The 23,659-nt window shown below is 48.0% G+C and overlaps 1 protein-coding gene across 1 annotated transcript in view; it reads left to right on the top strand.

Moving 5' to 3' along the window:
* The window catches only part of pdgfc (platelet derived growth factor c), a 35,327-nt gene that overhangs the window by 4,706 nt on the left and 6,962 nt on the right, over positions 1 to 23,659 (top strand). The window contains exons 2-3 of the mRNA XM_029165741.3: positions 19,454 to 19,646; positions 22,955 to 23,135. Coding sequence (XP_029021574.1) covers positions 19,454 to 19,646; positions 22,955 to 23,135 — 374 coding nt within the window. The remainder of the gene's footprint in view (positions 1 to 19,453; positions 19,647 to 22,954; positions 23,136 to 23,659) is intronic.

Below are 23,659 nucleotides of genomic sequence, written 5' to 3'. Positions count from 1 at the left end.
AGGTTGAAGTTGTGCTGAGGGCCCACGAGACCAGGTTTAGTCTGGTGAGGTTTGTATTGACTGCAGACAATGCTTTGGATGGTTGAAATCAGAGGAAGCCCAAATAGAGGCAGCAGACATTATACGCTGTCTGTGCTGGATAAAGGTGGACTTGAACGACCCATGCAACACTTAAAGGTTAAACCCCTGCGACCCACTGGAGAGCTGTGCTGGTGCGGTAGAAATAGAAAGTTAATGCATGATCGTTTATGCCCTGCAGCAACCGATGATGAAGGTTTTTTCTATTGACGTATCTCGGAAGCTGTTAATCCAAAAGAAAATCAGTGTATTTGTTCCTAAACAATCACTGACATGTTCCCTTTCTCTATCATTTGTCATGTTTTTTTTCAAGCACCGCATTTAAACCATTCAAATGTTTTTATTGGCCTTATTTATTTAATAGCTTCCACTGAGGTCAATCAATCCTAGTTTTAACCTCCAACTACGGAGAGGCGGGTGTGAACGTACCTGTAGCTCCCAGGTGTGTCTGGATCTGAGTCCAAATCAGGGTGTTGCTGAGAAATTACACTCATGCTCAGCAAATACTGCCTGGACACATGACGTCTCCAAATACTAGATTTGATGCTCTGTGTTATTGTGCTTTCTGTCTCTTATCGCTCCAGCGTCTGCGGTGGACTTATTGTCTGCCGCCCTCCAATAAGAACCCCCCCGTGGGAACCTTGGCGGTTTGCAGATAATCTTTGTGAGCAGGTTACGCCATGAGTTTGACAAAATCATTTCAGCTGTAAATGTTTTATTGCAAAAGCGCCATCGTGTCATAGTTTAGATTTTATATGACTTTTCCTCACAAGTGAAACATGTGCAGATAACGTTTTTGCCTTATCTGCAAAATGGAATTAGACCAATCAAAAAGCAATTGCGTTTCCTTACGGAAGGACTTAGTGAGCGTTATCAGCTGCTTCTGCTCCGTGACTCAGGCAGCAGCAGTGTGACCAGCTGGCACCGAGCAAGCAGCTATGAAAGACTCAATGAAACAAAGCACTAAATGGAACCATTGTGACTGCGATTGCGCTTCGGGGACTCCCACAGCACAAATGTACATTATATAATAATGTACGTCACAATAAATATATCATTTTAAAGAGCCATCTGTAAAAAGTCCCAGTGCTGATGCCGGAGCAAAGTGTTTGCCGAGTGCAGGCTAAACATGAAGGGTGGAGCATGTCCTGAAGTCAAGACTACTTGTTTTAGCAAATACCTGCTGTTCACTGAGGCAACTTCACTTCCTTTGCTCTTTCTTCAGGGCTGGTTGTTGTCCTGACATACTATTAATGCTGTGAGTTAAAACATGGCCAAGAAGGAAGCTGAGTAATGTCTTGTAGCAGCTCTGCAGGAATTAAGGGTCAAGAAACCGAACTGCAGTCATAGGAGTCAGGTCATTTCTATTCATTGAGGGGGAAACTGGACCAAACACTTCTACAATGGTGCAAGTGGTGCATTGGGATTTGAGCTTCACAGTTAGTCGACATGTGTTTGCACAAAAACCCTGAGCAAGTCACGGCAAGAAAACGCATTTATCTCCTGTCCTTCAGTTTGTTGCAGGAGCACTGAAAGCTTGTTTGATCTACTGGAAGTGCTGGCAGGAATGACAGCCTTTCTTGTTGCTACAAAACCGATTCTCTCAAAAACAGAGGTTTCTATTGATAAAGCATTTGGATGAACCTGAGGCTGTGAGGGTTTGAAACGCTGCCAACGTGGCACCACTTTCACAAAGGCCCCGGTTGTCCCGTGAGGACGGCTCGTCTTATGGTAACTGGAATTCCAGCTGGACTTAAAATCTTGGCAGCGAGATGACTTGACCTTGGTTGCCGTCTCTGGAGGGCATGTCTGCAGAGCTTGGCAGATGTCATCACCTCCTATCACAGAGGTATTCCAAAGTGTCCTGTAATGACTCTACTCCTCTATTTGCTGGGCTTTGTGGACATCGCTCTGCAGTTGACTGACAGGGAGACTGACCGCCGGTTAAAATCCCACAGCTGCATATAGAATATTTTACTTGAACAATTCAATAGTTTTTCCACATCCAAATTACTAAATGCTTCCCAACGAGCAAACAGATCGTAGTAAGTTGAATTTGTACCAGTAAACTCAAACCAGATTTGGTATTTTTTTAAAAGCAACCTTTTAATAGGTGTTTTGGTCTTAAAGTATCTTATGAGCGTGCGGACGTCCATGTTGGCCTTTCTTTGCACAGCTTTGAGTGGTATCTTCAAAGCCAGGGTGGTTTTAACCCCAGTACTGTCATCAGCAGTGGTTTGGGGAAGGACATTTGGGAAATAAGCGAGACTGTGGCTCTCGGGCCGAGGTTGGCTGGCACGGACTGTGTACAGAGAGTTTCCTCCCATCACTCTGCTTTTAGGGGGTAAATTGTTCCTGTTTATGAGCCATCCTGGTTTTTGTGAGAGCATTCCTCCTCCGCCAGGAATCCAAGTAAAACAAAGTTCAGCATATTTGGTGTTGGAGGCTACTCTGTTGTCAGTTAGTTGCTTAGTAAAGTTCTCTGTCAAGGCGCTGTGAGTAACTCGCTGTGCAACAGGAAACAGTCGCTGTACTTCAAAATAAAAGCACAGGGCCAGAAATGTACTTGCATTCAAATTAAAGTACTTAACTGCCGCTGTTGCGGACCATTTAAGACCAATAAGGTAACAAAGTAGTGTTAATTTAAAACTAATTGCCAGTAGTTAACACATACAAATACAACATACCTCACTGCTTCTGAGGCCATAATGAGCAAACTCAGGTGGTTTCCTTTGGCCTGGGAGCTCAGTAGGTCGTGCATTTGCAGACGAAACAGAAGGTCCCAGGTTCATCCCTGTTTCTGGCGCGAGGTGTGTCCTTGACACACCTCGCAAACACTTAACACTGGGGTCAATTAGGTTCAATAATAATTAATATTATTTACTTTATTTCCACTTCTCTTCATTATATGAAGGCTTCATCGTGTGTGAAATTGTGCTACTAGACGGAATTACAGCAATATCATTAAGCGTGCTAATTTTAGCAAGCAGTGAGAGTTACCAGTGCATCTAGATTTCCATGTGATCCACAGCCTGCGCTGCTCATTGCTTATGTAGAATGCAGCACACCCCAAAGCTCCAACAACACTCACAGATTTATCTCTCCAAACTTTATATGGAGACATTTCTCATTACGTAAAACACTTACAATAGAAAGTCATCAGTCATGCGTGCCCATGAAAATGAAATGTGTCTTCTTTATGTGCGATTTAAGGCGACTGACAACAGAACCAGCAGCTTTTAAATGGGTCTTTTGCTTCTAATTCAACTGGAGAGAAATAACAGACACACCCATCCCAGTAATAATGCCATGCTGGCAGGATTATGTCACCTACCGCTTGCCGGGATGTGATATACAACACTAGGCCAGTGGCGTAAATAGAGAGAGACCCAATCACACGCGCTATTTTGAGAATGTATGGCTTTTGCCAAAGCACAAACATGTTTTGGTGCAGACGGGATATGCTGTGGGAGTGTTGACTTCTGCAGCCTTACTCAAAGTCAAATGCACGTCAAAGACAAAAGTTCTGTCCTGCAACAACCCCTTCCTGGTAATATCTGCTGCCGGGCGGGTTTTACACTGGTGTGCGTGTGTAACATCCTGACACATTTCTTGGCCTAGCTTTGTCGCATTCATTCCCACGTTGTTCACTGAAGAACCTCTGGATGATGCCGACACTAGGTGCCATCTGAGTTGTTGTAATTAATAACTTGGCAGCGCCGAGTGTCTTACTGGAAGTATGTACGGCTCTGACACAGAATATTCCAGTAAGGCATTCAGAGGTATTACTTCCAGTTTGGTTCATCTAGTTCACAGCTGAAGTTAGCAACATCAACAGCACTGCACTGTGTACTGTTCACCGTGAGAACTGCAGCTGAATGCTCTGTGCAGATCTTGTGTAAGCTAACTGCATTTAATTACTTGAATTAGTACTGATTCTGGTTGTGGTTAAAAAGTAGGGGCAAATGGACTAGAAGAGTGTCCCACAAGCCTATAACCAGAAGCAATGTGACATACGCCAAAGTTTAAACAAAATGCACAGTAATAGTTTAATAGGATGAATTGAGCACTTTTCAGAAACAACTCATGGGTTTCTTTTGGATCACATTCATAGAAGACATTTGGACTTGTTGAAGCAAGAGAAGCATCTATTCCATGGCTCTATTGGCTCTATTCCATTAAGGTGTGCACAGTGTACACAGAAAACAAGGAACTGAGAATACTGTCCGCGGGGGTTGGCTCAACAACCTGTAAGAAGTGCAGTGTCAACATGTTCACATTACATTAATAACACACAGAGGTGAGGATCAGATGTTCCAGTCCTCTTACAGGAAACCCTTTGAAGCATCTAAATAAATAAACAGACTATTCATATCAGACAGTAAAGACTCTGTGACGGGTCATCAGCCAGTTAGTAGCAAAGGTGCTAAAGCCCGTCGTCCGTCTTCTCCGCCTCCTCCTCCCTCCACCTCCTGCATCTGCTCAGCTGCCTCTAATTAGGGCTTTTACAGATGACAGCATTAAAATGCCCCAGAAGCGCAGCAGCTAATGTGATGCTATTGACAAGGCTGATCTTTCATGCACACGTCCGTTTGTCAGAATCTATCTTTCATTTTCTTCGCTCGGCGCTTCGTGTTCGTCCCACCTGTCGACAGGCCTTCGCGCAGACGTCACGGAACCGACCACGCGGTTTTGTCTGTGGCACGGTTTTCAACACGGATTTGCTCAGGAAAAAACTATTACAAACTGTTAGTAGAGTTAGGTCTTCACTTGGCTAATGCAAGTATTCCTCTAAGAGTCAGACAATAATAATGCAGCCGTCAATTTACCTATAATGTCTTAGTGTGGCTACAGAGGCATGAAAGCCACGTGCTGTAAAGTCAGCACTTTGTCGTAACTATGGTTGAGGGCTGAGTCTCCAGGTGAGTCATGGAAATGATTAATACATTAAATACCATAGTTTCTATTTATATGAAGTTTCTAGATATTATTTATGCATATTTCAATAGAATGCTCGCCTTTTTATGTTAACATATATTATGCTACAGTAACTATCACACAAACGCTCTTAGCAAGCTAGCTGGCTAACCTGTAGATTTTGCTAGCCATGTTAACGCGGACGCCAGCTCCTGTCAGTGAGTCGGAGGTTGGTGGTGACAACTGGTGTCTGCTTTTAGTCAGTGACTGCTTGTTTCAGGAAACTGTCAGGTTCTAGTTTAAAACATATTTACCCAGATGGACTTTCTATAAACACTGGAGAAAAGAGCTACTGTTCTGTGGTTGTTTTTCTTAGGAGGTAATTGCATGGCTATTGTTCTTTAAACGCAGCTCCTTGAATATTCATTGTTTCCAAAGATAAAATGTGGCTCTTAGTGTCTGACTGTGTACTTCTATAGCTTGTTTAGGACGGCGTCACGTTTAGAGGCGAGTGAACACAGATGATTGAGAGGCTTTTTTTTATGAGCAGTCAAAAACAAATGCTGTGAGGTTGTTTGTCAAACAGTGGACATTCACAGGCTTAACGACCTGAATAGCTATTAAAAAAGGAAACTGGATACTAAGTGGCTTGTATTTCAATTTATTTGTCATTTTTCAAACCAATTCTGGAACACGCACATAAAATGACACAAGATTTAGTTTTGTTAAGTGTGTTTATGGATATGCAAATATTACTTAAGGATAAACGAGACATGCTGCCAGTTTGTGCGTGTATGGAGACATACATTTTCACCCGATGCAATGACAAAATAACTGTTTAATAAGCTGCAGAAACAGCGGATTAGAAGCACGCAGCTGAGTTTGTAAGTCATGAATAAATTTGACTTAGCTGCAAGGTGCCAAACGAGACACACTGTTAACCAGGCCTCACAGATAACAGGTCACCAAATCCACAGATTCAACTAGTTTGTCCTATCAGACTCCTTCACCAAAGTCTTTCACTGCCTTTTGATCCCTTCCATCCAACTTCTTTTCGGAATCAGAGATGTATTCAGATTATTTACACATAAGCAAATCACTGGGATGTGACAAATCCACCCAATTAGCATAAGTTAAAGTAAATACTGCCCAGAGGTGACCATGAGCGCTTTGGGTTTGTCACATTGATCAAACAAATATGTTTACTTGTAAAGCTGAGGTTTTAACCATTGGATAGATTAGTGTTTTTCATTCATTTCTGACTTCACTAGTTTTCTGACTTTCTTTGACTGTACACCCTCTATACTGAAAGGAAAACAAATGCTTTGGAAGTCTCTGAGTATGGAGGCCTACAGAGATCTGCTCTGCAACAACAGTGCAGTTATGCAGTAATTGTGTTTTCTTATGGAAATTAATCTGGAGACTCCAAGTCACTGCTCTCACTTACAGATGTTTTGCCTCAGAAACATACATTTTCCCATATTCTAATCCTCAAATTGCCACTTGTGTCAACTTTGAGCATCCCGGTACAAACCGGTTGTATTTACCAAAACCAGCCCATCGGCGTGCTGCTTCGCTGGGTTGATTTTTCTGTCTGTTAATTTAAGGACCTGCTTTTGATTCTGGCTTTGTCAGTGAAAAGCTGTGGTAATTAGACTTAGCAAAAAGACCTGTGTCTGTGTGAGGTAGAGCTGGATGTTACAGGAAATGAGCAGTAAGCCCTCCCTTGGTAAATAGAGGCTGAAAGAACGATACTGTCATTACCCTGGGTTCTGCACTGCAGCTCCTCTTCTTTATACAGCTGGGCCAAAAGGTTACAACGGCTTCATGTGGTGGCAGTAATTAGAGAATCTGGGTAACCAGGCATCGATCTGCATGTGGAAGCAGACGTGAGGACCGGGGCGTTTTATTTTTAAACGGACACAATTAAAATCTTGTTTTAGTTGTTGCGGAGTCTAATTAATGGTTCAATTTCCCACAGCTGAAAGTCTCATCAGAACGAACTTTAGATGCTCTCCTCAGGTTTGCTTAAAGGGCTGCTTAGGGGTTATGGTTGGTATTTGATTTGTGTGTTCTACTTTTTAGATTGGCTATTACTTCATGGTTATATTGCTTTTTTAGGGACCAGGTCATTTTGTGCAGTGATCACTGGGAGGTCTAAATGATCATGAGTGGATGATGACTGGAGATAAAACAGAGGGAGATGTGTGAAGACAAATGCATTCCCTGTGTGTGAACGTGGCTGTTATCCAAGTTGCAACCTAAGCTTTACTGAGATTCCAGCACAGATTGTGGTCCCACATTAATTTAGGAGTCATTAATTGAAAACATTATTGACCCCTTCCAGGCTTTTCACTGGAGATTTGAGCCTGTATCAAAGCCAGGCAGCTACAAAGTGGATAGTGATCAGCTATGTTCGTTGCAAAACCTGTATCTTTGATCATTGTTAATAGCAAAGTCTGGATGTGGTACCAGCAGCTAAGCTGTCTTACAATTTGGCTCACCGCAGATCAAACTGTAATTTTCTCCAAACAAGCAGCTGCCCAGCCTACAGATGTGACTACAAAGCAGCCTGGAGCGGCCGTCCACAGCTGTGGAGAGAAGTTTAAAAAAGATGAGGTTCATCTGTCAACGCCTGGTTTCCTGCCAGGACGACAGGTTAACCCGTCCCCTCGTGATTGTGAGAAACATGTCAGCACCGTATTTTTTTATTTTTCATTTTAACTAAGTGCTAAACTATCATTCCATCCATTTACAATAATTAACTTTGATATTGATTCTGAGTTTGACAGCTGACAAGGCAATTGAGGCTGATCTGGGCATATGGTATAAATCAAGGCACAGACTTTTCTTGGCATTTGAATAAAGAAGCAGACTTACAGGTCTGTACAAGTTTGTAATGTGAGTCAAACAAAAATAAAATATATTTGCGATTATAAGATTTAGAGCTATGTTGAAAGCACCGGTGCAGCTTTTTGCAACATGTTTTGCATTTCGTTGTGCTGTCTCCTCTTTTCCTAATTCGTATCCACATTATCTAGGTTTTTTTTGGTTTTCGATTTGATTGTATTTACTCTGTTAGTGTGTTTTGTTAATTTGAAGCAAGTTGAGACTTCTTGTATAACCCACATTAGGTTTCATTTTAATACTTAAACATGTAGAAAGTTTGCTAACAATTGCTGTGTATTGTTGTTGTACTGTACAATAATAGAGAAATAAGAAAAACTGAGATTTAACTTTGTTGCTGATGAACACATTTAAATTCACTCAGGCTGAGCTGCAGAGAGGTAGCACAAATAGACTGAATAAACTGATACTGTTTCACGATGCCAAACACAAGTGTGGGCACTAATTAGAGGCTCTGAGAACTCACTCGTGGGCGGGGAACCGCTGTAACCTGAGGAGAAGCTGTTGTGCGGTGACAAGATTCAGTCGGTGGTGCTGGACACGGTCAAAGCCCCAGGGGCTGAAATGGAAAAGCTGTGTGTGTGTGTCTGTTTCACACGGCTTCACGAGGGCTTGTACACTACTTTACATTTACCACCATTCACAGCCCGCAGCTGTGATTTCACAAAACCTTATCACCATTTGTAATCATTTCTCAAGTAACACTTAGGATATGTTTCATAGCAGTAAGACCTAAATCCATCAGGGGTTTGAGCTTCTCATGTTTATTATCACAGACTATTTATAGAAGAATTAACTATTACTCGGTTTGTATATGTATAGCAACTATTAGTTAGGCTTTAGAATCATTAATCAAACTGGTTAAACTGACGAAACATTCTCTAATTATATTTTGAAGTAGTAAGAAATAGTTCCTTGAGGTCTTTTTGTTTTCTCTAGATGCGACGCAGAGGTGCTTCTTTATTAATAATCAGGTTGAGGCAAATGTAAACAGCCGGTCTGTGAGAAAGCTGCAGATAGAATTTGACACTTGCAGACTAGTAGTGTCTGGAAGTCTCAGTTTGGATCATCTGATACGCTCCGCAGATGTTTGGGTTCGCCTCTGCAGCAGGTGTTAACAGATGTCACTCCTGCCGACAGTCAGTCTCCCACCACAGTAAAGAGAAACCAGCATTCTATGAAGTGATTAGTAGCACTTCATGTTGGCTCCAGTATCCAAATGAGCGATTACAGTAAAATCAGAAGTAAATCAAATATGATAATATGTGATGACAGTAAAACCCATGGCTTTAACCCTTTCAGAGCTCGTTACTGTGTTTTTGCAGGTCGTAACAGTTCATTTATGGCTGACAGAGTCTGACTTTAAAGATGTTTGAAAAGTGGGCATTTACACACAGCAAACTAAATGTTTAAATGGTTATTTAGTCATTTTAGCCAAAGATGCACCTGAAGCTTCAACCTAAGAAAACCAATTCACTGAGTTAGTGAAAAGACGTTTGGTGATTTGTGTCAAGTTGTGTCAGAAGATGAGTAGATCACAGTAGATCTGACAATATTTGCAACTGTTGACTGACTTATTGATCACTATCATAAGCTTCCAACACTATCCAGAATTAATCAGTTTGTCAGTAAGTTGTCCTGGGTTTTATCAGTTGACACTGACCCACAGTAAATACTAGAGTAGATCAACCTACTGTATATAATATATGTAAAATCCGTAATAAATGTAAAGACACTGGCAACATTTACATAATCAGTGCGATCTCTTATACTTTAGCCCTTAAAGCACATTGCGTGTGCTGTGTCCCAACACACAGATATATAAATCACTACAGAAGGGTCCCACACAACCAAATTATTTTCTAATGGTATGATAGATTCCCATGGCCTGCTCCCGCCCTCCTTTGCCTGATGGACTGTAAACCCAAAAGCAATAAATATCCTAAGCAGCGTCAGGAATTTACTGCACCTGTAGTAACCACTGCACCCTCTTAATAGGCAACAGATGTTAGAGCGGCTGCATCCAACATCAAATGCATGAGCCGAAAGAAGGGAATTCTTTGTTGGGCACAGTTTCCTCACTTGACCAAAGCTGCTTTTATTCCTTTACTTGGAGGCTTACATTCATTTTGATCTGAAGTCAAAAAGGCTGAAATTAAAAAGAATTTGGGATTTAGTGTCACATTGTTTCGGCTGTCGATTAGCAGGAAGGAAGCAGCTGTCATGAATGGTTATGCTTGAGGCATGAGGCCGCCGGTGTATCAAACCAGTCTATAGTCTAGAATATGTGAAAATAAGAATTTGGCCAGCAAACTGAGAAAACGCGTCCCCTGAGGCAGAGTAATGCACACCGCTATGGGTTCAACGGGAAATTTACACTCATTTCTTGTTTTAACTTTGGTTACAACAAATTGAAAGGTAAAGTAATGGCTCGCTTTAAAGGAAACCTTGTCTGACCTCAAATATGAAGCGCAACCAGATATATTTATTGCTTTACCAGGAATGAATAGCAGTGTAACCTGAAAGTTCCCCTTTTTGGAAGACAGCCCACGATGTGTTTGGTGTGTCCTGCAACGTGACCCCCAGATAAACTCCACAGATACACTGGGATGTATTGAGAGAGCTGCAGAGTAAATGTGCTTTTACTTCGTGCTCTGTCTTGGAAGGATTATTGCTGTATGGCCACTTTTACGCCCGGAGCCTGTGTGTACTGTGTGTTAGTATCTCCACAGTTCTACTAGTAGTAGTGTAATAGCTGCTTAGGTCTGATGCACTAATGGCTCTCCGCTCGCTCACTCGCTCCACTGTTGTTTTGGCAGAGGAGAGGTTAATGTTTAACAGCATAAATGGATCACCCACTAACGTGTGAACAAAGCACAAAGGCTGCACTGTATAGGCTCCTATTTATTCAGAGTCACTTCCTCCCTTAATAGTCGGCTCTACTTTCCTCACTGAGGAAAAAAAAGTAGGTCAAGGAAAAGTCATGTTTGAGGTAATTCACTCCAGGGGTCTGCTCCTCTGATCATTAGATGACATTGGTTAACCCCGAGTGAGGTCACTTTCGAGGCAGTGTTACAGCCAGAATCCGCCTGGCTGGTGGCGTGTCAGTGCATCATGCAGAGGAGGTGGATGTCAGTGGGAAGGCATGAAAAGGCAGCATTGTTTTTTATGAAAAAGGGGATTTGGATGTTTTCAGCTCTTAAGGAGCTTCTGCTTAGATGGAAGCAAACAAAAGGTACTCACCAGGAATCACTTGCATAGTTAATTCTTGAGCTTTGTGCACAATTAAAGCAAAGAACCACGTTTTCCCCCACCTACAGCTATTACTTGTGATGAGTGTATACGGATTAAGAAGGATATTTGCAGATTTTTTGGGATTAGGCGTGATTTCATCCATGCAGATCTCTGGATATGTTCTTATCAGGACCTAATGCTCTCATGTCAGTACCTTTATTTAAATTCCTTTAACCTGTTCTCTTTCTCTCTCTAAAATTTCTTTTTAGTTCCACCATCAATTATAATCCAAAGATGAGCCGCAGAATGAGACTTAACATTTGTAATGTCTGATATGCTTGTACAAGTTGTGTCCAACTTGTGCAATACAGCATCTATGGATTCACATGTTAAGTCACATTATTCATGATGCGTTTTATGAGCCTGATATTGATATTGATTATCGAGGGCCAAGCTTCAACAGCATGAAAGTGTCATGATCTGTGTCTTTGTTTCTAGTTGTTCCCTGTTTCACGTCATGTCCTGCTTGCCATGTTTCACGCCATGTCCTGTGTAACACTACTTCCTGTTTTATTTTGATAGTCTCCTGGTTTCTGTTCCTGCTTTAGTTTTACTTCCGGGTTTTTGTCACAGCTGCTTCCTGCTCCACCTGATCGTTATCCTCACCTGCACTGAATCAGTTAATCACTCACCCGTGTATTTAGTCACCTCCTGTTCCCGTAGTCATTTGCCAGATTGTTGAGTTGAGAATGTGTTGAGCGTCCCTAGTTTCCTGAGTTCCCTGAGTGTTCGTGTTCTCGTGTCTTATTCCTGTTCGCACCGTGTATCCTGCCCGACACTGGATTATCTACTGACCGTGAGTTTTTGCCTGTTCCCTGCCTGTACTTTCGCCGAGCCTTTTCTGTGTATGACCTGGACCGTCTGACCGTGCCTTTGAGAATAAACCCTTTTGTTGATTATAATATCGCCTCCGTGCTGTGCATGTGGGTTCGCCGTCTGCCTGCTTCGAGTCCCTGACAGAACAATCTGGCCACACTTGGACCCAGCCAGCACTTAGCCTCCGGTCAGGTCAGTGACTGTTTTTCCCTTGTTTTTTTACGGCAAATATAACTCTCCCGCGGAAGTATGGAGTTTACCTGCGCCGAGCTACCCAGCGACCTACATAAGTATTTCAAGATCCTTGCGGAGGATTACCGACGGGCTAGTAACTCGGAGGATCAGCGCAGCGCCGTAGAGGTGGCAATAGTGACGCTGGAGGACGATGACACCGCGTTAGATCACCCCAGCGTTCATCGCCTCTACGAGCGACTGTGCGCGAAGTTTGACGAGTTAAGCGACGCGCTCTGTACCACGCCAGCGCCAGTCGCACCGCCTATGGTTTCGGTTTCCTCCTCCCCGCCCCGTCGGATCGTCGTGCCTACACCAACCTGCCCAGCTCCATGGTTATTTCCCTGGGAGGATTTCCTGCTCTCACGCGGCCCTCAGTCTCCAGTTCAGCCGCGCGCTGCTCAGCCTCCAAGTCAGCCGCGCGCTGCTCAGCCTCCAAGTCAGCCGCGCGCTGCTCAGCCTCCAAGTCAGCCGCGCGCTGCTCAGCCTCCAAGTCAGCCGCGCGCTGCTCAGCCTCCAAGTCAGCCGCGCGCTGCTCAGCCTCCAAGTCAGCCGCGCGCTGCTCAGCCTCCAAGTCAGCCGCGCGCTGCTCAGCCTCCAAGTCAGCCGCGCGCTGCTCAGCCTCCAAGTCAGCCGCGCGCTGCTCAGCCTCCAAGTCAGCCGCGCGCTGCTCAGCCTCCAAGTCAGCCGCGCGCTGCTCAGTTTCCAGTTCAGCCGCGCGCTGCTCAGTTTCCAGTTCAGCCGCGCGCTGCTCAGTTTCTAGTTCAGCCGTGTGTTACTCATGCCCCGGTGCAGCCCTGTCGTCTCCAGGCCCCAGCCCAGTCGAACCTAGTCCAGACCCCAGATCAGCCGTGTGTTGCCCAGACCCCAGATCAGCCGTGTGTTGCCCAGACCCCAGATCAGCCGTGTGTTGCCCAGACCCCAGATCAGCCGTGTGTTGCCCAGACCCCAGATCAGCCGTGTGTTGCCCAGACCCCAGATCAGCCGTGTGTTGCCCAGATCCCAGTTCAGCCCAATCACGCTCAGTCCTTGTCCCAGTCAGAGGGCACCGTCCGTCTGACGACTGTTAGTCCTACCCAATCAGGCCCGACGTCTTCCCCGTCGAGCTCGGCAGCTGTAAGCTGTCATGCCAGCTCCGGAGTTGACGCCGTTCCAGTCCCTGTTCCTGTTCCTGTCGGCCATGTTGACGCCGTTCCAGTTCCTGTCGATCCGTTAGGGGTCGTTCCTGTCCCCGTCGGCTCCAGTAAGGACGTCGTTCCAGTCCCTGTCGGCCATGTTGCGGCCGTTCCAGTCCTTGTCGGCCATGTTGCGGCCGTTCCAGTCCTTGTCGGCCATGTTGCGGCCGTACCAGTCCTTGTCGGCCATGTTGCGGCCGTTCCAGTCCTTGTCGGCCATGTTGCGGCCGTTCCAGTCCCTGTCGGCCATGTTGCGGCCGTTCCAGTCCCTGTCGGCCATGTTGAGGCCGTTCCAGTCCCTGTCGGCCATGTTGAGGCCGTTCCAGTCCCTGTCGGCCATGTTGAGGCCGTTCCAGTCCCTGTCGGCCATGTTGAGGCCGTTCCAGTTCCTGTCCCTGTCGGCCCAGTTGAGGTCGTTCCAGTTCCTGTCTCTGTCGGCCCAGTTGAGGTCGTTCCAGTTCCTGTCTCTGTCGGCCCAGTTGAGGTCGTTCCAGTTCCTGTCTCTGTCGGCCAAGTTGAGGTCGTTCCAGTTCCTGTCTCTGTCGACCAAGTTAAGGTCGTTCCAGTTCCTGTCCCTGTCGGCCAAGTTGAGGTCGTTCCCGTTCCTGTCCCTGTCGGCCCAGTTGAGGTCGTTCCAGTTCCTGTCCCTGTCGGCCAAGTTGAGGGCGTTCCCGTAGGCCAAGTTGAGGGCGTTCCCGTAGGCCAAGTTGAGGGCGTTCCCGTAGGCCAAGTTGAGGGCGTTCCCGTAGGCCAAGTTGAGGGCGTTCCCGTAGGCCAAGTTGAGGGCGTTCCCGTCGGCCAAGTTGAGGGCGTTCCCGTCGGCCAAGTAGAGGTCGCCCCTGTCTCTGGTCCCGTTCCCGTCGGCCAAGTAGAGGGCGTTCCTGTCTCTGGTTCCGTTCCCGTCGACCAAGTAGAGGTCGTCCCAGACCCCGTTCCTGTCGGCCCTGTAGCGGTCGTTCCAGTCCCCGTTCCTGTCGGCCCGAGAGAGGTCGTTCCAGTCCCTCTCACCCCCGGAGCCGCAGCGCCCGCCGGCCTCCAGGAGGAGGCAGCGCCTGCTGCAGTTCCTGCGCACCTCCAGGAGGAGGTCGCGCCTGCTGCAGTTCCTGCGCACCTCCAGGAGGAGGTCGCGCCTGCTGCAGTTCCTGCGCACCTCCAGGAGGAGGCCGCGCCTGCTGCAGTTCCTGCGCACCTCCAGGAGGAGGTCGCGCCTGCTGCAGTTCCTGCGCACCTCCAGGAGGAGGTCGCGCCTGCTGCAGTTCCTGCGCACCTCCAGGAGGAGGCCGCGCCTGCTGCAGTTCCTGCGCACCTCCAGGAGGAGGTCGCGCCTGCTGCAGTTCCTGCGCACCTCCAGGAGGAGGCCGCGCCTGCTGCAGTTCCTGCGCACCTCCAGGAGGAGGTCGCGCCTGCTGCAGTTCCTGCGCACCTCCAGGAGGAGGTCGCGCCAGTTGCAGTTCCTGCGCACCTCCAGGAGGAGGTCGCGCCAGTTGCAGTTCCTGCGCACCTCCAGGAGGAGGTCGCGCCAGCCGCAGTTCCTGCGCACCTCCAGGAGGAGGTCGCGCCAGCCGCAGTTCCTGCGCACCTCCAGGAGGAGGTCGCGCCAGCCGCAGTTCCTGCGCACCTCCAGGAGGAGGTCGCGCCAGCCGCAGTTCCTGCGCACCTCCAGGAGGAGGTCGCGCCAGCCGCAGTTCCTGCGCACCTCCAGGAGGAGGTCGCGCCAGCCGCAGTTCCTGCGCACCTCCAGGAGGAGGTCGCGCCAGCCGCAGTTCCTGCGCACCTCCAGGAGGAGGTCGCGCCAGCCGCAGTTCCTGCGCACCTCCAGGAGGAGGTCGCGCCAGCCGCAGTTTCCTGCGCACCTCCAGGAGGAGGTCGCGCCAGCCGCAGTTTCCTGCGCACCTCCAGGAGGAGGTCGCGCCAGCCGCAGTTCCTGCGCACCTCCAGGAGGAGGTCGCGCCAGCCGCAGTTCCTGCGCACCTCCAGGAGGAGGTCGCGCCCGCCGCAGTCCCGGCGGACTCCCAGGAGGGGGTCGCGCCCGCCGCAGTCCCGGCGGACTCCCAGGAGGGGGTCGCGCCCGCCGCTAGTAAGGCGGACAATCAGGATGGGTGGGTAGAGCCAGCAAGCAGTCACGAGAGGACATACAAGGAGGGGGTCGCGCCCGCGCTAGTCCCGGCGGACCCTCTCAGGAGGGGGTCGCGCCCCGCCGCAGTCCCTGTCGACCCCCAGGAGGAGGTCGTGCCCGTCGTAGTTCCTGTCGACCCCCAGGAGGGGGTCGCCCCGTCGTAGTTCCTGCCGACCTCCAGGAGGGGGTCGCTCCCGTCGTAGTTCCTGCCGACCTCCAGGAGGGGGTCGCTCCCGTCGTAGTTCCTGCCGACCTCCAGGAGGGGGTCGCTCCCGTCGTAGTTCCTGCCGACCTCCAGGAGGGGTCGCTCCCGTCGTAGTTCCTGCCGACCTCCAGGAGGGGGTCGCTCCCGTCGTAGTTCCTGCCGACCTCCAGGAGGGGGTCGCTCCCGTCGTAGTTCCTGCCGACCTCCAGGAGGGGGTCGCTCCCGTCGTAGTTCCTGCCGACCTCCAGGAGGGGGTCGCTCCCGTCGTAGTTCCTGCCGACCTCCAGGAGGGGGTCGCTCCCGTCCCGGCTCCGGCCGCACCAGCATCGGTTCCTGGCGGCCCGGCTCCGGCCGCACCAGCATCGGTTCCTGGCGGTCCGGCTCCGGCCGCACCAGCATCGGTTCCTGGCGGCCCGGCTCCGGCCGCACCTGCATCGGTTCCTGGCGGCCCGGCTCCGGCCGCACCTGCATCGGTTCCTGGCGGCCCGGCTCCGGCCGCACCTGCATCGGTTCCTGTTTCTCGTCGCGGTGGCCCAAGGAGGACGCCGCTGGCCCCTGCCTCGTCCTTGTCCCGGCCGCCGGACGGGTGGCCTCGCCCTCGGCGCCTCCTGCTGCCCGGATGGCGCTGCCTCCTGCGGCGACGCCCGCCTCGACTCCTCAGCCCATCGGATCAGCGTCCGCCTGGAGGACGTTGCCATTCGGGGTGGCCCCCGGAGACATCGGTCCAGCCCAAGGGCACTAAGAGTGCCACCCTGGCTCAGCGGCTGCTGGGCAGGGTCTCGCCACGCCATCACCCTCCGTGAGGGAATCCCTGAACTTCATGTCTTCCCTGTTCGTGGACTTTGTTATGTGGACTCTTGTTTTGGCCCTCCCCCGGTCCTCCCTCCACCCACCCTGCTCATGTACCTTGAGGGGTAGGGATTCGGTCCCTCCGCCTGGGACCTCCCTCCGCCCGCCCTGGTTTGGGGGGGGGGGGCTTCCGTGGGCGCCGTGGAAGGCGCCATAGGGGGGGGGGTACTGTCATGATCTGTGTCTTTGTTTCTAGTTGTTCCCTGTTTCACGTCATGTCCTGCTTGCCATGTTTCACGCCATGTCCTGTGTAACACTACTTCCTGTTTTATTTTGATAGTCTCCTGGTTTCTGTTCCTGCTTTAGTTTTACTTCCGGGTTTTTGTCACAGCTGCTTCCTGCTCCACCTGATCGTTATCCTCACCTGCACTGAATCAGTTAATCACTCACCCGTGTATTTAGTCACCTCCTGTTCCCGTAGTCATTTGCCAGATTGTTGAGTTGAGAATGTGTTGAGCGTCCCTAGTTTCCTGAGTTCCCTGAGTGTTCGTGTTCTCGTGTCTTATTCCTGTTCGCACCGTGTATCCTGCCCGACACTGGATTATCTACTGACCGTGAGTTTTTGCCTGTTCCCTGCCTGTACTTTCGCCGAGCCTTTTCTGTGTATGACCTGGACCGTCTGACCGTGCCTTTGAGAATAAACCCTTTTGTTGATTATAATATCGCCTCCGTGCTGTGCATGTGGGTTCGCCGTCTGCCTGCTTCGAGTCCCTGACAGAAAGCGTATGATAAAAAAGTCATCAATCAAACATTGCACGTTGCAGGTTCTCGCACCACAGATTAAAAAAGCAATCAGTCACTCATTTCATTAAATTCATCAACAATATATAGTATAGATCAGAGAAAATAGATGCTGAAGATGAAACGTTCAATTTCAGGCTGCAAGAAGTGCTGGTGCTGGATGGTTTACATGAAATCCTCCTGGCCAGTAGAAGATGCACTAATTTAACAAGACAACTCAAACAGTGGTTATAAAGGCGTCTGTGCATTGAGTCATAGCTGGGCCTGTTTTACCTCTTAATGTCATTCAACCTGTTTCCACCTGGCTCGCAACAAGTGGAAGTAATGATTTTGTGCCATTGTTTTATTTACTGGCTCTTCGTGATGAGGCGGGATGAGCTGTGATGCCAGTCTGAATGTCTTCAACCTGTATCTTGATACAAAGTCCAGTTTTCATTCAGTCAGTGAAAACCTTCCTGCAAAAAATAAAAAAAGAAACAAAATCGATCGGTAAGAATTTTCCATAAATATTTTCAAAACTAATGTCTCCCTACTGACTTCAGTCAGTTTAGTTCATTCTACAGTTTATTTGCAGCCTAACATGAACCGGTGTATTTGGTCTTTGGTTTTCATCGTACGTCAGGGGCCTCAGTTCAATTTATCACCAATTCAAGCAATTTCTACCAATTTAATACGGTAGACTTATTTACAAACCCATTTGAGCAGCACTGGGTTACAACGGAGCTGAAAACCTGCCTTTAACTGAAGGTAAAAGCAGAACCAGGCTCAGAGTGGGTGAACATATTAAATAAATATTAAATGATTAAATTATAGACATCAGGGTTTCCAGCGCAGTATGTTTCCTTCACTCGTTTCCAGTGACGACTCCTTCAGGTAGATTTGTTGTACTTGGAACCATCAGGAGGAACGTGGAGCTGCGCAGGAGCTGTCGCTTGACTCTACACAGCGTCATCTTCACCTGCCTGTGTTTTTGCTTCGGTCACAAGCAAATAAGCTGAAAATGAATTAGGCCGCTGGCTTTGAATCAGGCCCTTAAATGAAATCTATGGCAGAATAAAGAGTAATCAACCTCAAAATGGGTTTCAGATATAAATGTGTCTGTACAAGCTGCACTGTGGAAATTGTTCCTCATCCGGTTAATGCACTGACAGAGTTGTTTCTCACACACTCCATCCCCAGAGCACATTAAAGCCCTACTGGTTCCTCCGATGGCTGGACGTATTGGATCGGTTTATGAATACTGCATGATGATCAGTGGTACACAGCTAAGTACAGCTTAACTCGACAGGCTTGGAGGGGAATAAACGCAGAGCAATATCTGAGAAAGTGAGCTAGAAAATGTCAACACAGCACCCGGATACTAACCTAAAAAATACCTAGTGTTAATATTCGCTTATTGCTGTGCTGACATGTGTATTAGATGTGAAATTATATTTAAATGGTGATAGTATATAATCATGTGTATCATGATAAATGCTGTTCTATGAAATGACTATTGCTCTGGTTTTGTCAATTAGAAAGGCTCTTGGGGGCTCAGGTGGAAGTATCTGGGCCATTCCTCTCTTGAAGGTGACAGGGCCTGATGGAGCCTGGAGGGTCTGACTGACAATCTTTGTCGTGGTGATTAAATTCCTGCAGCTGCTCATCCCAGTAGGTGCTCGTGGCTTTGTGAGGGGGCCCAGGGGAAATCCATCAGCGTCCCGCTGGAAGTGCCCCGCATTGTCCTAATGTTTTAATGGAGGTCCATGGAGTCCACATTCAAACCTAGATCCTTATTACTTTGCTATTCATGTTCCCAATGCTGCCTGGTGAATCTCTGAGCTGACTGCTCCTTCCTTTCCTCTCATCTCGCAACCTCATCTAATCCTCAACCTCATGAGATGATTAGAGCCCGAAGTGACTCTGCTGCAGTGCAGGTCGTCAGGGTTTGCAATGCCTGCTCAGCAATTCCAATATGCAATCATTAGTAATAGTTTAATTACATTTTCTTTATTATTAGTCATCTGCTTTTTTATTTTCATGTCTGTATATATGGTATATTACTCAATCAATTTAATGTTGCCTAAAGGTTTGTTACTATAAGATCAAATCAAAACAAACTCAGTCTCTGTTTTTGTGTTGCAGGAGTGCAAGAGTCTCATCAGGAGAAGGTCATAACAGTGTCTGGAGACGGAATGGTCCAGAGTCCAGACTTCCCCCATACTTATCCTAGGAATACTGCGGTAGTCTGGAGACTGGTGGCTCCCAGCAACATGAGGATTCAGCTGACGTTTGACGAGAGGTTTGGTCTGGAGGATCCTGAGGATGGCATATGCAAGTAAGGACACTGATACTACACTAAAACCAGGATCTCACTAAGATCCGAAAATGAGTCCTGACTGCATGCTTGTCGTCTTTATCTTTAAAGATTCACACACGCAAGTTTTCGAAAGGCGGCCACTGAACACCCACAGACACGCAAACATGTATAAAACATATGCTCTTTGCTGGGGAGCCTACTTTCCATTTAAATGGGGATTCCAGGCACCAAAGATCAATTTCCCTCTGTGCATTTCGCCCGGTGCCCGGCTGTCAATATGTCACAGCCTGCTGGTTAGCAGAGGACCCCAGTGGGTGGAAGGTGGGGAGAACTGGGGGAGGGTGGCGCTGCTAGTCTCTCCTGGAGAGCCCCCTAATGGACGCAAGGCGAACAGCAGCATGTGTTCTCCACAGATCTGGCAAAGCGTAGACGCTGAACTTGGCACCATTTAAACGTGAGTCTCAGGTCTCAGGCGCGTACCACACTGGGACCTTTCAGAAACACGTGCATAAATCAGCGTGCTTCTTTTCCAACAGCGCTTCCTGGACATTGTGTTGGCGGGTGCAAGGTTCGTGTTTTCGTTGCCCATTTCATTTTCTGTAGCAGCTGTTTAAAGTGTGGTAATTTGAGGCGCCGGCACATCTGTGTTTGGGCCAAATCCCCATTGAAGAACGAGGGAAGGTTCCAGCGGGGCAGGATGAGGACTAACAGCGCTTGGTTTGTGGCGTCCGGCCTTTACAAGACTGCACTCGTCAGTGTCCTCGGGGAGAGAGAGGGGCGAGAGACAACAACAACATCCTTTTCCAGGGTCAAGCGAGTCGTCGCCACGTCAAGCACTCTGACTTCCCCATTTCTCATTCTGTGCCGCCCTCCCTGCCGAGGCCCAACAGGTTTTGATCGCATCCCAAGATACGCTCTCTTGGCAGCGCTGGCAGACAAATGAATGCAGCATGCAATCACAAGCAGAAACAGACGCACGTCCACAGGTCTCTCCGTTTTCCTCCTCTCTCACGCTTCTCTTCACCTTCGCTGCCGAACACACACTCACACACCGCCGAGGCGCCTCTGGCCCAGTCTGCATCTCTGCTTTGACTTTTACGTGTGTTTAAAGATTCACAAACGCACAAAACACATCGTGCCCTCGTGCCACTGCACAATGTGACGCAGATATGGCGCTGGCGTCCTGTCCAGTAAGTCGCAGCCGCGGCCGGAGATGAAACAAGCAGCAGCGCGAGACGTGCTGGGCTCCGGTGGAACGCCGGGGGCGAGGAGTCTTCGCTAAGATGAGAGGGAGGCTGTGGAGTTGATGCTCATCTGCTATTCTGTTTGTCCGTGGCTCGATGAAAAGCATTCTTACCAAATCCACTGGAGGAGAGGCGTATGGGGGGGGGTCTTGCTGCCGGTTGGCATGGCAGCGAAGTCGTGCTTCCAGCTCACAGACTGGACGCGGAGAAGCGCTCGCTGCTGCAGTCGGAGCGGAGATGACAGATATCGTGGTTGTGTTGCTAATCGGTGTCATCGCCGTGTCAGATGAGCTACAGCATCTAGGGGACGTTTGCGTGGACGCAGTCTCCTTGCAGGTCACACGACGTCGACCCCAGACAGCGGCTCCTCCGTTGTTCACTAACTGCTTGGAGTTTGTATGTGTGTCAGCGCGTCTGTAAACCTGGGAAACTGCTGTTGGACACGGTGATTGTGAAACACATGGCGCTGTGTAATGATCAGGTTGTGCTGCATTATTGATGAGCCAACTGTCGAGGCGCTGGAGCCGCCTGAATGCTGATTTAAAGCCTCCACAAAACAGCGAAAAGAAGCATTACCGGTACTTTATTCTTCATGCAACATTTCGTGCCATTCTGGATTTATGAGAATGCGTCTTATACAGTTTTTGCTGTTGTCTAACATTCTAACATTTGTGTGTTAAAACCCTGAATAATTCGTTTCAGTATTTGCAAATGCAAACTTCCTCTATACAGTAATGTTTCACATCAAAGTCACCAGTGAGTGAATGCGTCGCCCCTCCTTCAGTTTATTTAACATCACAGAAAAGTCCATTTCTACTTCTGCTTATGTCCCTGCGTGTTGTTTTATTGAAACCAGCTTGAACAGAATCTGTGAAGCCTGTGCAAAATGTAAACAATGTCCCCCAAATCCAAATATCCGAACGGGCAGCGCTGAATGAGAGGTTAGCTGCCTGTTGACGCAAATGGCAAAGTGATTAACCCCAGACTGTGAAAGTCAGTGGAACAAGGCAGTATTGACTTCAGCGCAGCCACTGGTTACACACACAGGTAGAAATACCAAGGCTTGAACTCCTGAACCGTGTCTTTTAAGTGCTGAGGTTGAATGTTGTTGGCTTTGGCACAAAGGAGTCTGGAGCTCAGCCAGATGCTTCTGCACTTCATAATGTTTACTGGCATTATGGGCTGGCAGGGTGGCCAGCGGAGCGGGCGGGACCGTCATGGAAGGGGTGGCTAAGCCTGACCCCTCCAATGAGCTAAATGCTCCTTTTATACGGCCTTCAGAGCTGCACATAGAGATGCTGGGTGACAGAAATGGCATAAAACATTAAATAAATCACAAATAAACAAAAAAAATTATCAAATGTTTAATTATCAGCCACTAACTGCCGAACTATCAGAGATAATTACAGTATATTTAGAGGCTGAAATGAACCAAGACCTATTAATCTGATCCATCTTGCATTAAAAAGCAAAGCTCACACAGAAGACAAGCAGATATTGTGATATTTTCAGGGTATAATTCCACAGACATATAGATACGGAGGGTTAGATGGACGACAGCTGTGGTTAACATGTAAGTCTGAACCTCTGTCGACATATGAGTACGTAAAAACAACTGGTTATAACAGAAGATGCTGCAGCTTTCCCAGTATTTACATATTAAAGTTAATTGAAGCCTGTATTTCATTGTCTCCTTGCACAGCATCAGTGTAATGGGCCAAACAGAAGAATGCATCACTAATGGCTGAACAGTGAGAACAGCTGCTTATGCTGCATAGTCGCCAGTGCGCTGCTTTTATCCCTGAATCTAATTAACAATCTGAAATCTCCAATCTCATAGATGAAATATTCACTTATTTCCCTGCAGATATTTACTCATATTAAAATTCAAAGGGCCAACGCAGGAGCAAAGGTGCTGACGGACTAACAAGCAAAGATCTAATGAACTACTACAGTACCATGAATGGTGAAACCTGACCAGTAACAGACGTTGTGGTGAAATGTGAAGCTCCAAACCAGCAGCAGTGTCTCAGAGCGGCCGCACTAATCTGTTCCCACTTTTTCTCCGCCTCATCTCATCAGGTACGACTTCGTGGAGCTGGAGGACGTGGAGGACGTGGCCGTCGTGGGACGCTGGTGCGGGTCACAGTCGGTGCCTGCTGGTCACACTTCCACAGGCAGCCAGGTCCGGATCCGCTTCGTCTCTGACGAGTACTTCCCCTCGGAGCCGGGATTCCGCGTCCGTTACTCCCTTCTGCCGGCGGTGAGTTCACTGACGATCGGGGGCTGAAATCTGTGCATCGTGAGCAGGTGGGGGATAAAACACGAGTTATGAGTGTCTTTTTTAACATATGTGTGAAAAAAGTAGAAAAGCACAGGAGGGCTGAAATCCTAAACATTATTATCAGGGTTTATCAGTGTTAGCCTCCTGCCTCAGAGTCACATGGCAGCAGACAGAGTCTCTCCATGTAAACACAATTTAGATAATTAGCTTGTTGCATAACATGTCCTCTTAATTTGCAATCATCCACTTTGTCCTAAGCATCCTTACAGAGAAATGATATTTAAGCACCATGTTAATATTGAGCTTTGCTGAGATACGGTACACGCCATTCAAGACTGTGTGTCATCTGTCGTCTTGTGGTGCAACCGAACCTAGAATGTTGCCTGACTCGTCCTTCAACCACTTTATACATAATAATGAAGAATGAAAACATCAAAAGTGCCTTCAAATGGTTTCAAACGCTGTCGCTTTTCTCATTTTGTGGGTCTAGTGTGTTTTCCTCC

Source organism: Betta splendens, chromosome 10 (assembly GCF_900634795.4).
Source record: "Betta splendens chromosome 10, fBetSpl5.4, whole genome shotgun sequence".
NCBI classification, from domain to species: domain Eukaryota; kingdom Metazoa; phylum Chordata; class Actinopteri; order Anabantiformes; family Osphronemidae; genus Betta; species Betta splendens.
The sequence above is the reverse complement of the archived record's forward strand: the minus strand, read 5'-3'. Positions and strand labels throughout refer to the sequence as shown.